The sequence below is a fragment of the Camelus bactrianus genome, chromosome 25 (assembly GCF_048773025.1).
Source record: "Camelus bactrianus isolate YW-2024 breed Bactrian camel chromosome 25, ASM4877302v1, whole genome shotgun sequence".
In the NCBI taxonomy this organism is placed as follows: domain Eukaryota; kingdom Metazoa; phylum Chordata; class Mammalia; order Artiodactyla; family Camelidae; genus Camelus; species Camelus bactrianus.
In genome coordinates this window covers 37,872,306-37,886,342 of record NC_133563.1, presented here as the reverse complement: position 1 = coordinate 37,886,342, position 14,037 = coordinate 37,872,306, and the positions used below count along the sequence as shown (strand labels likewise).

Below are 14,037 nucleotides of genomic sequence, written 5' to 3'. Positions count from 1 at the left end.
TCCAAAAAGAGCTGTGAGCTGCAGTTGCACAAGGTTGGGCAAGTAGTTTGGAGCAAGGTCTCCCTTAGAAAGCCAGCTTGCCTCTGACGGCAGTGCTTGGTATCGCTATCTGTGGAGGGACAAAGGGCCAAGTGCGCAGGGTTGGGGCCTTCTGGGCCCCCCTGGCCCTGCGGTGAGGGCTGGGGGCGGATCATGAAGGGGCGGGGCTGATGCTGAGGGGTGGGGCTCCCTGCAACATGCAGGGCTCTGCTGAGCGACAGGGCAGGCCCAGGTCGGCTAGTGGCCAGTGAGTTGCTAGACCTCAGCTCCTTGTCTGTAGTAGGGATGATGGTAGCATCTGCCAGAGGTTTTGGTGAGAAGCTCAGCCCGCTGCCCAGCACCTATTGATTGCCAGTCAGACCTGAGACCTGTGTTTTGTCACATTTCTGACATCTAAAACAGGATGTGTCTTCCCTTGATTCAGAAAGAAAGTACTGTTGTAGTTTACGTTCTTGTTATTAATCACTCACCTACCATTAGCACTACCCTAGGTCTGCTGGAACAGTTCAGCAGGATGACGTCATAAAACCAGTGAGATGCATGGTGCCTGCTCCACGTTGGGCACAGGCCCTCCCACCCCCTCTGCCTCTGCTGCGGGGTGCTCCCGCCTTATCACCAGAGCCCCTTGATTCCACCCCAGAACATTCTTAAACTACTTGACTTACCCCAAGTCACGGGCTCCACCTAAATGCAGCCCCTCTGCTCCTGTTCCTGTGTGGCCCCAACCCTCCTTGCAGAAACAGCTGGCAGGGTCTTCTCATAGACGTCTGTCTCGCTTGTCCCTTCCTTCCTCAAGCCCTGGGGGGCTTCCTGTAGCTCTAGGGTACTCACCTGAGTAGCACAGGCTGAAGTGTGAGTCTCCTGGGCCCACCTCGCCCAGGCAGCCTGAGCCTGACAGGTCTCCTGCCTCATGGTGCCGATGCCGAGAGCAGTGCCTGGCGGTTGGGGAAGGCCCAGAAGGCTCCCCGTGCTGGCAGCTCTGCCAGGCCGAGGCCTTTGCCGTCCCAGGGCCTCTGCACCTGCTTTTCCTTCTGCTGGGAGTTGCTTTTCTCCTGGCTCTACCAGTAGAACTTAACTGGCAGAAACCCTGCCCGCCCCACTGCCAGCCACCCCTCTACCCTTCCATCTTTGCTAAGACAAGCGTCTGTCTGAACTCACCTCCTCCCTCGCCTCAGTTCCTTGGGAAGGGGCTTGTTGGTCATCTGTGTCCCAGGACCCAGCAAGCACTGGCCCAGGGCAGCCCCTTGGAAGAGCTCTGGGGCCAGGGGGTAGGTGACAGGGTCAGAGGGAGTCAGGCCCTCCTGTGCTGCCTCAGGAAGCTCTGGGGACAGGTAGGGGCAGGGATCTTGGCCAGGCTCATGGGGATGTGGGGCCACACAAGACCTACAGCCAACAGCAAATCCCTTCCTAGGGTCCCCAAGACTCGCACCCCTGGGTCTCTTCTCTGCTGCTATGTCTGCTCCGTCCCTGTCCTCTGTGGGCTGACCCGGGCCCCTGTGGTCCTGGCCACCCCTCTCCTCATAGGCAGCTCTGCCCACCTCCCATTCAGCCTGGCTCCTGGGAGGCAGGGCCGCAGCTAGGCCTTTGTTTAGGAAAAAAAATGGTCACAGGGCACACGTCTGTGGCTCCTGGAAGGGCTGGGTAGGGGGTGTCCTCTAGAGACAGGCGGGGGCTCTGGAGCAGCCCTGAAGGCACCCAGGTTGGGGAGACTCCCTGCCCAGGAGGTGTGGTTGTTGGACAGGGGTGTGGTCTGAGCTCGGGCAGGTTAGTCCTGGCGCCCCGCCCCTCGTGGACGACCCCGCCTGCTCCTCACTGGCTTAGCTAGGAGGTGGAGTCACAGGCCTCCACTAGGGACTCGCGCCCAAAGGCCTGCGGTGCGCAGGTGCGGAGTGAGAGAGGAAACCTTGTGGGTCCTCCAGGTGGGAAGAGAATAGACCAGGTGGCGTGAAGTGGACGCAGTTGGAGCACAGAGGACCGTGCTTTGCGCCCCCGTCCGAGCCCCTTCCCGCCGGAGTTCGCTTCTATTACAGCGGTGAGAACAGCCCCCCGAGGCCCGAGGGACCAGGGGCCAAGGAGCCGCCTCCGCACCCCGTGACTGGTGGTCCCCTGGGCCTCCTGCTCCCTCGGAGGCTCTCCCACCTCGGCGCCCTGGGGGAGCTGGCCCACGGAAGTCTGGGAGGCCTGTGCACCTGGGGGACAGTTGACCTTTGCTCAGGATCCAGGCTAGGCAGCCTCCAAGTCTGCAGTCCCGAGGTTCCTGGAGAGATCACGGGGCCTCTGTGCTCCAGCAGCTGCAGCCTGGCGCCCCCCAGAACCCTGGGCGTGCGGAGTTTCCAAGGGCTGCTGGGGGCGGGGATGCATGCAGCGCGCGACGGACCAGGTGGTGTGTTCCAACTTACCCAGCTGGGTTCTGCCACCCTTGCCTTCCTGCTGTGCCCGCGTGGCCCTGCCTTGGGGACTGGCCCTCTGGGAGAGGGCCTGAGTCTCTGGGCCCCTGGGTGTTGGAGCACGTTGCCTGTGGGCTCCCACATTCACTTCCTAACAAGCAACTGAGCGGGTTACTGCGGGCCTGTGGGTGCCAAATCACCTGCCCTCACTGCCCTGCCTCGGCCCTCATCCTCTCCACCCCTTGGGCAGGAGCTTCTGCTTGGTTTTGTGCTGCTAGTTTGGCCCGTTTCCCCCCACTTGCTGCATCCGTGCTTGAGCAAGGCTTCTGAAGGTGCCCTGCGCTGCATGGGTGCCTGGTAGGCACAGGCCCCACTGCCTCTGCCGCTCCAGAGAGCAGCTCGCTGCCTGGGACAGGAGTGGGGAGTGGGCGGCCCGGGTGCCCCGGCGTGGGGAGGGGCTCACAGGGCAGGAGCTGACCCTCGGGCCTTGGCTGCTGCCCCAGTTCTCTGTTCATCCGAGAAGCTAGTTTTGGGAAGAACTGCTGTCTTATCACGAATGCCCTTTTCCTTGTTACCAAACGACTGCATAGTTATGTTTCCAACATTTTGTTACGAATATTTTCAAACACAGCAGTTGAGAGCACTCCATGGTGAACCCCCCTCACCCACGTCGGCTTTCACCCTGCTTTGATGGACGACCTGCTCTCCGTTGAGCCGCCTCTAATACACGCCGATCCTTGGAATGAAATGTTGAAAGAAGCTGGGCAAATGGGAGGCGCACCTCTTACAGTTCACACGTTTTTGCTTTAAAACCTTAACTGTTGTTCTGCTTCTATAATTATGTGGTGACGCGTGTTCTAAAACTGCACGTGTTGTTGAGCTGTAAGCTTCCACGTGAGCACGGTAACAAAACAGTGTTAAAGCAGGACACGTGTGAGCAGTTGTGGCCGCTGGCACCTTCCACGGGGCCCAGCCCGTAATCCGGGGTGGACGCCTGTGTAGCGAGTGTTCGCAAGTGTAGTCGTTTTCTTAAATTGAGAACGTGCTTCTTGATTAAAGCCAGAATTCCTTGCTCTTGGCAGCATGTGTAACTGATTTAAAGAGCAGAGTTCTGTGGGCTGGAGGGCGAACCGTGCCAGCTCACTGAACCACGTGTCTCCCGATGCCTCCAGGAAAGCCTGTCGAGTTGAGTTTAGCAGCAGAGGAGGTCACCACGTTTTATGGGAGGATGTTGGATCACATGTGCACAGCAAAGGGAGTTTTCCAGAACAACTTCTTCAGTGACTGGCGGAAGGTGGGTGCTACGTGGTCTCAGTTTCTCAGTGGCCCCGTTTCACAGCTTGGCCTGGGGCTGGCAGTTCCCTGCCTGCCATAGGGGGCCGGGAGGGGTAATTTTAGGCTCCCAGGAAACAGAAACATTTGTTGGGAAGCTCTCTGAAGATAAGGTGCTAGTTAAGTAGTTTTTCTCATTTAAAAAAACTGGGTTATGTGCGTGTCTGCACCCACCTCGTGTATACCTGTGGACTTGGCTGGAGAAGGCACGCCCCAGGCCCCTTCAGGGCTGCTCTCAGCAGGACGCCAGCACAGCACGTGTCCACTTCTCAGCTGACGGGCACTAGGGTTCTGACAAGGGATCATGTGGCTGCGTGCCCACCCCTCTGCAGGGACTGAGGGCAGGATGGTGGGGTCATGGGCTACACGTATGGCTGGGCTGGGGACCACCCAGCAGTTCTGCAGTGTGGCTGTCATGTGCACTCCTACCGTGTGGGGAGTGGCAGGTCGTCTTCCTGAAGAGTGACTGAGGACCCCTCGGTGCTGGGCATGGTCTGCAGGCCCTACGGCAGCAAGTGGGGCTGGTCTTCAGATGCGGCTGTGTGGCCCAACTCAGAAGGCCACTGGGACCTGGCCACCTGCTGGAAAGGCCATCCTCTGGGAGACAACTACAAAGGCTGCTGGACCGGACGGACTTGGTGCACTCAGTTCTGTTCCTCTGGCTTCTGCGATGTCACCGTGTCCTGTGGAGGGCCCGGCTGTGGTGGGGAGGTCCCCACTGCCCACAATAGATGCTGAGAGGCATGTCTGGCTCTGGTGCAGGAGATGACAGCAGAAGAGAGGAAAGTAATCCAGCGCCTGGACAACTGTGACTTCACCGAGATGCACAGGTACTTTGCGGACAGGACCGCCGCCCGGAAAGGCCTGTCCAGGGAGGAGAAGCAGGTCAGGCTGTGCAGGGCCCAGTCTGGCCTGGGCTCCTGGGCCGCAGTGGGAGGCTGCTGGTGTGCGTGGGGCCGGAGTCGAAGACCCCATCCTGTCAGGATCGCCATCCCTGTGGGATTCTTCTGGTTGAGCCTGCGGAGATGTGGAGGAGGGGCCTCTGATCTGGCCCCGTCATGGTCTCGGACACTTCCGAGTTACGTGCGTCTCAATGTATTTAAAAATGCTGGGTCTACCCAGGGCACGTGGGAAGGGAACCCGCCGTGTGATACAGTGGGAGGATCAGTCCACTCTCCATGGTGTAAGTGCCCAGACCACAGGGACTGGGCCCCTGCCCAGCCCTTGGCCTGCCGGTCCTCACGGGGCTCCCGAGCCCGGCTAACCCAGCACACTGGGGCATCAGGCCCACCCTGTCCCCCTACCACTAACGTCTGTGTACTATTTTATTACGCAGAGGCTCAAAGAAGAGGCTGAGAAGCTTCAGCAAGAATTTGGCTACTGTATTTTAGATGGGCACCGAGAGAAGATAGGCAATTTTAAGACTGAGCCCCCAGGGCTGTTCCGGGGCCGTGGCAACCACCCTGAGATGGGGATGCTGAAGAGGAAGGTCATGCTGGAGGGCGTGACCATCAACTGCAGTGGGTGTGTGCAGGCCACTCGCGTGCGACCCTGCTCCTCACCGGGGGCGGGGGGCCTGTTGCCGAGTGTGTTGCTGTTACGCAGGGCTCTGAGGGCTGGGCGGGAGGGCGCCTCTCCCCCGGGTGGCCGCGTCTGCTGCAGCCTGTGTGCTGTTAGCTGAACCAGCCCTCACCACTCTGCCCCCGGCTGGAGTTTTACCCCAGCAGGAGAGTGTCTGCATGTTCTCAACAGTTTTCTGCATTTCAAGTTCCTGGGATAATCTAGTAACACGCGAGTGTCTGGAACGTGTGGGAAGAGAGTTCCCGTGAGTGCTGGCGGGCTGTGCTCCAGCAGGAGCTTCTGTCCCTCCGCTGCGTGGACGCTGCCTGGCAGGGTCAGCGGAGGTGTCCCAGGAGCTGCTGAGACTCCTGAGATGCATGTGGCCCTGGGGATGGCCACCCTGGCCTCCACACATGGGGGCCGCCCTGAACAGGCCTGTCATGCCTGCGAAGCAGGAGCTAAGAGGCGAGGAGGCAGTGCCCGAACAGACTCGGGCTGACCCTGGCCAACGCTGGGCCCCTGTGCCTACGCCAGCACAGCATGGGAGGTGGGGGCGCCTGGCTCATGTTTCAGGGAGCAGGGTGTTGAACTGCTGGGTTTGGGTCACTTTCCTGCTGCAGGGACTCAAGAATACCCAAGCCCCCGGCAGGTCACCAATGGGGGGCGGTGCGCTCCAACCGCACGGTCACGTGGCTGGCGGTGTGGACGGAGAACGTCCAGAACTCCCATCAAGTACATCATGCTGAAACCCAGCTCCAAGCTGAAGGTGAGCCCGGCTCGGCCTGTGCTGCCCCCGGGAGCCCCTCCCTCAGCTCGGGCCGGGCGCTTTGGCAGGGGTTCTCTCAGACTGTAGGCGTGAACAAGCCAATTTTGAAATCATATTGTGTCCAGTGGCCATTTGTCTTTAAAAGCAAGGAATTACATTTACATCCACCGTAAGCCTCACTGAGTTTGGCGTCTGCTCCCGGCCCTGGGCCGCGAAGGTGAGAGCGGGCTGGGCCGAGGGTCGGCAGGAGTGCCGTGCATTTCTTTGCTACTTGTTCTCTTCACTTAGGGGGAGAGAGACTGGGAAAAGTACGAAGTGGCTTGGCGCCTGAAAGGGGCGGTGGGCACGATCCGTTCTCAGTACCGGGCCGACTGGAAGTCTCACGAGATGAAAGCGAGACGTGCCGTGGCCCTTTATTTCATCGACAAGGTGTGGGGTCCCAGAGGCTCTGCCGGTTGCACAGACCTGGTTGGGCAGGCAGGGCAGCAGAGGGCATGGCGGGGCTTCTGTGTCCCCAGCCAGAGCCTTGGGCAGGTGGAAGGGCGTGTGTGTGCACGCCAGTTACATGTGTGTATGTGTGTCAATGTGCATGTGTGTGTGTGGTACTTGCCTGCCTGTGCACCTGCCGTGTGTGCCCGGCCCTGCCCCCCGGCTGGTGCTGCGAGCCGGGCACGAGGAGGAGGAGGGCGAGACAGCGGACGCGGTGGGCTGCTGCTCCCTCTGCGTGGAGCACGTCCAGCTGCACCTGGAGGCTGACAGCTGCCCATACGTCGTGAAGTTCGACTTCCTGGGGAAGGACTCGATCCACTACTACAACTGAGTGCCAGTGGGGAAGGCTGTCAGTGCTGGTGTGGGTGGTGAAGGTGGTAGTGGTTTCTGTAGTCTTCCCGTGGTAGCTGTGGGCAGAGACTTGTAGCCTGTCTGTCCTAGCTCACTGTCTGTCCCATCCTGTGTGGCAGGGAGGGAGGCCTTGCTGGGGTGAGTCAGTGTGCATGGGGAGTCACGCCCCTTGGCTGGACCGAACCCGCCTTCCTAGGCACCAGCGTGGTCATTGCTCTCCTTGTGGGTTAGGGTGGCCGCTGTAATTGGGCCACAACATGTCCTTCTGGAGGCCTGGATTCTGAGAGTGGGAGGTGACAGGGCCGTGCGCCCTCTGCAGTTCTGGGGAGAACCCTTCCAGGCTCCCCGGCATCTGGAGGTGGTGGTGACCCTCAGTCTCTGGGCTTGAGGCTGCATCACCGCGGTGTCTGCTCCCCACTGGCCATCTTCCCCCGTGTGTCTGTCTCTCACGAGGAGTCAGTTTTGTTGGATTAGGTCCCACCCTACCCAACGGCAACCTCATCTTAGTTAATGGCATCTGCAAAGACTATTTCCAAAAGTCACCTTCTGAGGTTCTGGGAAAGATGTGAATTTAGGGGGACACTCTTCACCCCAGCACACCTGGAAAGGGTCTTCTGGCCCACTGGATATGCGGCTCGCAGTGGTAACTGGTGGTGTCCCGGGTCTCTGAATGGTGAGGTTCGGGGTCAAGCCTGCTGGCTGGCTGCTGTGCCGACACCTGCCTGGCCCCCACTGGGTTGGGGTAAGCTTCTGGTTTGCAGAGGGGTCTGAAGGGAAATCAGAATTTGGGGAATACCCTCCTTCTGGAGTGGTGAGCCCCAGAATGACAGTCTCCCAGCCCCAGTCTGGGTGGGCACCATGTCACAGCAGTGAGGGTAGGCCCAGTATTGACTGCTGGCAACTTACATGCACCTCATAGGCAGACATGGTCTCCGGAACACAGAGCGGGAAATTTAGGGAGACTGTCGAAGGTGACAGAAACGTCCACTCAGGAGGGAGCACCCTGCGCCCCAGAGTGCCCAGCGTGCCTGGGCCTCTGAAATCTGATCAAGGGTGTGGATGAGTAGGGAGCTGCTGGGCCTGCCGCGGGGCGGGAGGAGTTGAGTAGCAGAGGAGCCTTGTCAGGTGTCTGAGTTTTGGCTGCTCAGACTGGGAGCCTCATAAATGGGCACTTATGTCTCAGGCTGGAGGCTGGAGTCTGGGGTCAGGGAACCACAGGGCTGTGAGCAGGTGAGGCCCCTCCCTGGGGTGGCTGGGCCTCCTCGCTGTCCTCACTGGGCAGAGGATGGTGGGGCACTTTCCTAAGGCACTAAGCCACTCGGTTCAGGAAAGTTAGGGGACATGGTGCTGAGGGGGCTGTGCTGGTCACTCTGTAGCTGGGCACTTGGTGTCCAGCCTGGTGGGGCACATGCGGAGCTGGCTGCCAAGAGGGGCCCAGGCAGAGGGGAGCCGGGAGGATGTTTGTGCTCCCCTCAAAGGACTGACTTGAAAGTGGGTGTGCAGCATGGCCACCGAGAGCCTTCTCGCAGTAGGACTGGCCTGTGCAGATCAGGGGAGGGTCCTCTGAGGCCCTGCGGTGTCAAGCAGGTCTGACTGCAGACTTGGGGTCACCTGGAGGAAGGGGCAGGTGTGCAGGGGGAGAGGGTGCAGCCTCTTCTCCACAGCCTGGACACACTGAGGTGCGCAGACCACCTCCCTGGGAGGAGCCTGACCCCTGGCCTCCGAATGCAGATGCCCCTTGGGCTCCCAGGAGAGGCTGCTTCTGTCTGTGGGCCAATCGTGTCTTTCTAAGGGGTTCCTCTTCCTGCCACAGGTGTACAAGAATCTGCAGCTGTTCGTGGAGAACAAGGAGCCTGGGGACGAGCTCTTTGACAGACTGACTGTAAGCCCCGGGGCCTCAGGGCAGTGCTGATGGGGTAACCCAGGGACTGCCAGCGCAGCTCAGCCCATTTGTGTCCAGAATGGCCAGTCAGATGAGATGGGGCGAGTGTGAGCATTGAGTCTGCAATAGGAAGGCTGAGGGCCATCTCTCTAACCACCAGCTGAAGCCCCTCTGGTGGCGTGGTCAGGGTGCTGGGAAATGTTGTGGAGCTGCCCTAAAGGAACACGTTTTGAGACCCATCTTCCCGGCATGTGCGTACTGCCAGCCTGAACAAGCACCTGCAGGACCCGATGGATGGCCTGACGGCCAAGGTGTTCTGGACCTACAATGCCAGCGTCACCTTGCAGGGGCAGCTGCGGGCACTGACCAGAGGTGAGCAGGTCCCCAGCCTGGGGCTGGTGCCTGGCTGCTTGGTTGGTCGGAGGATGTATCATGGCCAGTGTCTAGGGGCAGAGTGGGGCTTGCCTGGCCCAAAGGGGACGGTCCAGGTTTGAGCCCAGCAGGAAGGGTGAGGGGCCCTCAGGACCCGAGGCTGAGCCTTCCCCCAGGGCTTGCTGCTCCTGGCTGGGCCACCCCTGCTGAGCACCCCCTTCTCCACGTGTCAGCCCCGCAGTCAGTCAGGCCCCTGCCCAGGCTCTGTCTTCTCCTCCGCAGTCACCTGTGAAGCACCAACCCAGCTCTGCGTGGCCCTCCTCATGCGTGGGACCCTCCTCACCATTGCCCAGCTGCCCAAGCTTACCCGACCTCTGGGCCCCTTGGTGGGGGCTCCTTGATGCCGTCCCACTGAGCTCGTGCCAGGGTGGGGGGGTTCTGGGGAGGCCCCAGCTCCGCCCTGTGTGGACTCCTTGGACCAGGTACTGACCGAGGCCCCTCCTGACACGGGGTGGGGCTCCCGCAGTGACTCGCCCAGTGCCTGCTGCTCCCAACACACCCTTGCTTCTCAGCTGAAGACAGCGTAGCCGCTAAGATCCTGTCTTATAACCGTGCGAACCGGGCCATTGCTGTTCTCTGCAACCATCAGCGGGCAACTCCCAAGACCTTTGAGAAGTCAGTGCAGACTCTCCGGTCGAAGGTGCACAGTGGGCCTGGCCAGCTGCTCACAGTGGGAGGGCCTCTGGGTGCCAGGCGCCACGGCTCCCCTCTTCTGCCCTTGCTGGGGCTACATGGCCCTCAGAGGTGCTTGAGCAATCAGGGCTGCCCAGGCCAGGTGCTGGCTGGGAGGCGGTTTCCCTGAGGGGAGGGAGTGGGTAAGGATGTGGCTTTCTGGTGAGCAAAGGCCTCTAGTCCAGGAAGGAGGTCAGTGGAGCAGGGGGTATGTCTGGGACCTCTTGGCCTCACCCTGTCCCCTGGCCAAGGAGTGACCGGTCAGGGCTAGCACTCAGTACCCTGACTGGGTGGGGCAGGAGCAGCCCTGGCTGGGCCCCCTCTGCAGATAGAGGCGAAGAAGTAGCAGGTGGTGGAGGCCAAGGCAGAGCTGGAGAAGGCAAGGGCCGACCACAGAGCCAGCGGGGACAGCAGATCCAAGAGGCGAGTGTTGGAGAGCCCAGCCCGTCCAAGTTGGGGTGGCTGTGAACCTGCTTTTCCTTCACCAGTTCTCTGGTTTTCTTCTCAGTCATATTTTGTGATTGAAAAAATACAGACTGCCTCATTTGAGTCAAAGAGCAGAGCACTGTGAAGTGCATGAGACAAATGTGGGCCTTACCGGGTGGTCAGCCTGTGCCTGGTGGCCAAGCTCCAGGGCTGGTGGACACTGTTTACAGCCTGCGGGCGAGTGGCTGGGCGGCCATGGCCACTCCCAATTTTAGAGCCTCTCCATCACCTGCGACAAACCCTGCGTCCTGACTCTCAGACCTCCCGTGCCCTCAGCCCTGAACACCTGCAGTGCCTGACCCAGATGGGACCCACCGTCTGTGGACTTCGGCTTTTGTTAGCATGATGCCACCAAGGTCCCCTTAATGCAGCCTGTCCAGATGTCACTCCTTTTGACTGTCAGCTATCCTGTCGTGTGGCTAGACCACCTTTTACTGTCCCTGTATCTGGACATTTGGGTGTTTCCCCTTTGTGACTTTTGTGGGGTTTTGGGGTTTTTTTGGTGACTTTCTTTGTGCATGACTTTTGTGGCTTCGGTGATTTTTGTGGTTTTCAAGGAGTGGAATTGTTGGGTCACTTGGTAGCGCCAGGCTGTTCTCCGCGGTGGGTGTACCAGCGCTCGTCTCGCCGGCCGTGCACAGAGGTTCCCGTGTCTCCCTTCCCCTTTCCCTCTGGCTACAGCCCCGCTGTGTGAGGCGGCGTCTCAGTGCGGGCGGAGTCTGCGCTTCCCCGATGGCTGGTGACCTGTGCTCGCTGGCCACTTGTGGGTCTTCTCTGGAGAAATGTCTGTTCAGCCCCTTATCTGTTTTTCACTTGTGTCCCTGTCTTTTTACTGCTGAGTTGTAAGAGCCCATTATTCATCCCAGATGCAAATACCTTTTCAGATGCATGATCTGAAGATGCTTTTTCCCATCCTGTGTTGTCGTTTTACTTCCTTGGTGGTATCCCTCGAAGCGCAAAATGTAAAACTCCTGATGAGTCTAGTTTTTGTTGTTGCTGCCTTGTCTGACCCAACATTGTAAAGATACATTCTTAGGTCTTCTCGTAAGAGTTTTATCATTTCAACTTTTGCATTTAGGAAGCTGATTCCTTTTGAGCCAGTTTTTGTACATGGTGTAAGGTAAGGGCCTGAATGCATTCCGTTTGTGTGTGGCCAGCCAGTGTTCCCAGCATCATTTGCTGAAAGGACCATCCTTTGGGCATCGAATGGTCCTGGCCCCGTGAAAGCTGAGCTGATGATAGATGTTTTGGTTTATTCCCGGGCTCTGTTCTGTTCGTCTGTCCGTCCTCACGCTGGTCTCGATTCCGCCAAGCTGAAGTCGGGACGCGCGAGTCCCCTGCGCTCTGCTGCACGTCCGCTAGGGCTGCTCCAGGCCGCCTACCTGTGTCCAGGTAGATTTGGAGCCCGAGTTCCTGGGAGAAGGACCAAGGTTGAAGCTCATGTGCATGTGGGCTTGGGGTCTTTGGGCAGGGGCCGGCCCTGCACCCTCCCTGGGGCACTGTATCCAGCGTGGAGGGTGGAGGGAGGGTCTGGCTTTAATAAACCGGCTTTTCTGTGAAACATCAGGAATGAGGGCTGAGCATCTTTCTGACACAAGGCAGCTCTTCTGCTTGGTTCTGTGCTCTGCTCTCTTTGGTTGTGGCCTGTGCGTGCTTCATACGTGATTTCCTGTGACGTCAAGGCCGGACGGTCCCTTCATGCTGAGGGCAGCCTTCCCTGTGTCCTGACCTCCTGGAACTTGCCTAGGGGATGAGGGAGAGCTGTGGTGCCAGCGCCTCTCCTTCCCTAGCTTCCTGGAGAAGAGGGGACAGCTGCTGGAGAGACTGGAGGAACGGCTCCTGAGGCTGAGCACACAGGCCACGGACAAGGAGAGCAGCAGGTGGCCCTGGGCACGTCCAAGCTCAACTGCCTAGACCCTCAGATCAGCATCGCCTGGTGCATGGACCCAGGTCACCCTGCCTGCTCGCAGCCTCGAGGAGGGGTCTGGACTCCCCAGGTGGCCCCAGTCCAGTCCCCTGTGCCCAGTGCAGGTTCCCCTGTGACAGGAACACAACTGGCTGGCACGTCTGAGGCCAAGCCCTGTGTCGTCAGTCCTCTCTTCCTGAGAGCCTGGGGTTAGAGGAGGGCTGGGGTGGGGCGGGGACCAGAGCCCAGTGCGGTGTGGTGACCCAGAGCTGTTCCCGAGCTGCCCACCCTCTGGGGGTGGGGTAGCTGGGCTGCCTGTGTGCCCAGTCAGTGTTCCCTGCGAGCCCCACTGGGAGGACACAGGGCTGCGCTGGGGGAAGCTGCCCCCTCCCTGATGCCCCTGGGCTTTTGGCCACGTCCTGGCCGCCTCCCTGCCCCTCCTGGCAGGTGTAAGAGGTTCGGGGTGCCCGTGGAAATTTACAACAAGACGCAGAGGGAGAAGTTCGCCTGGGCTCTAGACATGGCAGATGAAGACTTTGAATTCTAACGAGCATCCCTCTGCCTCGTTGGAACTTTTTTTTTTTTCACTATTAAAGCAGATTGGGGAATTTTGTTTAAGAAAATTTCACTGCGAGTGTGTTCTGTGTCATCACACAGGAGGTGGCTGATGCCCATGCCCTGTGCTTTGAAATGTGTCCCCTCCCCCAGCTGGTGCCCTTTTTCAGGGTTTCTGCAGAGGGACAGGCTGGAGGCTGTGCCCACTCGGCCTGGCTGGGAGCTGGTGTGGCTGTGTGCCTGCCTGTGCCTGTCCATAGAGCCTGGCTCACTGTGCATTGGGCTGCAGGGCCAGCGGGTGGGATCCCAGATCCCAGGCCCTGACGTGGGGAAGGGTCGCACTGTCCCTCACTCCCACTCTGTCCCAGCACTGGGCAGGGACCCCTCAGACATGCTGAACCTCTTTCTCTGAACACATGGGACAGCAGGGCCCCAATGACCATCTGAGCCTGTCCCTGGGGACGGGCCGCCTGAATGCCCACAGCCGGGCTCTCCCTCCAGGCTCTGACCTCCCAGTGGGGAGGCGGTGGCCCACTGGGGTAGGCAGAGTCCATGTGTCCCCGAGTGAGCAGTGGCAGCATGTGGGGCCATCCTGAGTTCCTGGCAGGCAGGAGCTGTGGTAGCTGTGGTGGCAGGCCACCTCGGTACTGCACACAGGCCGGTCTTGGCAGAGCCACTGGGAAAGGTCAGGTGGGTGTGCACTGCCCAGTGGCTGAGGACATGCGGGCCTGGCTGAGGACACACTGGGACCATCACAAACATGGGTTGGAGGGATGTCCCTGTCGCAGCTGGCCCCCTGCCTGCCCGAGGGTTCCTGGAGCTGGAGGAGGGCAGGGGCTGGGAAAGGTATAAACATTCTAGGTTGGGGGCAGGTCATTTCTCTTTATAGCACAGGTTTCTGGCTCAAGAGGCACCTGTCCACAAAGACCAGGTAGAACATGGGAGAACCACCTTTGAGGGGCTACAGCAATTGCACAGGACTTGGGGCGCCTTCAGGGAGCATGTTTTGCGTGATGAAGGAGAGTGAGTGGCTGCGGCTGTGGGTGGAGGAGGGAGAAGGAAAGCGGGCAGTCACCACAGTGCCTCCACCAGGTTCTGCATCTTGTCCGTCCCTGGGGCTCCCTGGCCCCTCTTCTTGCAGCCTCTGGAAGTTTCACAAACAGCAGCGGGGAACACTTAG

At 59.8% G+C, this 14,037-nt stretch overlaps 1 protein-coding gene across 1 annotated transcript; it reads left to right on the top strand.

Moving 5' to 3' along the window:
* The first annotated feature begins 1,941 nt into the window (after positions 1–1,941).
* Positions 1,942–12,849, top strand: TOP1MT (DNA topoisomerase I mitochondrial). Its single transcript, XM_010961144.2, is given in 15 exon segments — positions 1,942–2,071; positions 3,599–3,720; positions 4,521–4,643; positions 5,095–5,282; positions 5,939–6,044; positions 6,046–6,084; positions 6,373–6,512; positions 6,736–6,922; positions 8,738–8,805; positions 9,063–9,178; positions 9,751–9,878; positions 10,239–10,333; positions 12,187–12,266; positions 12,269–12,332; positions 12,750–12,849. Coding segments are annotated over 14 exon segments (1,500 nt in total). The 5' UTR covers positions 1,942–2,071; positions 3,599–3,654.
* The last annotated feature ends 1,188 nt before the right edge of the window (positions 12,850–14,037 follow it).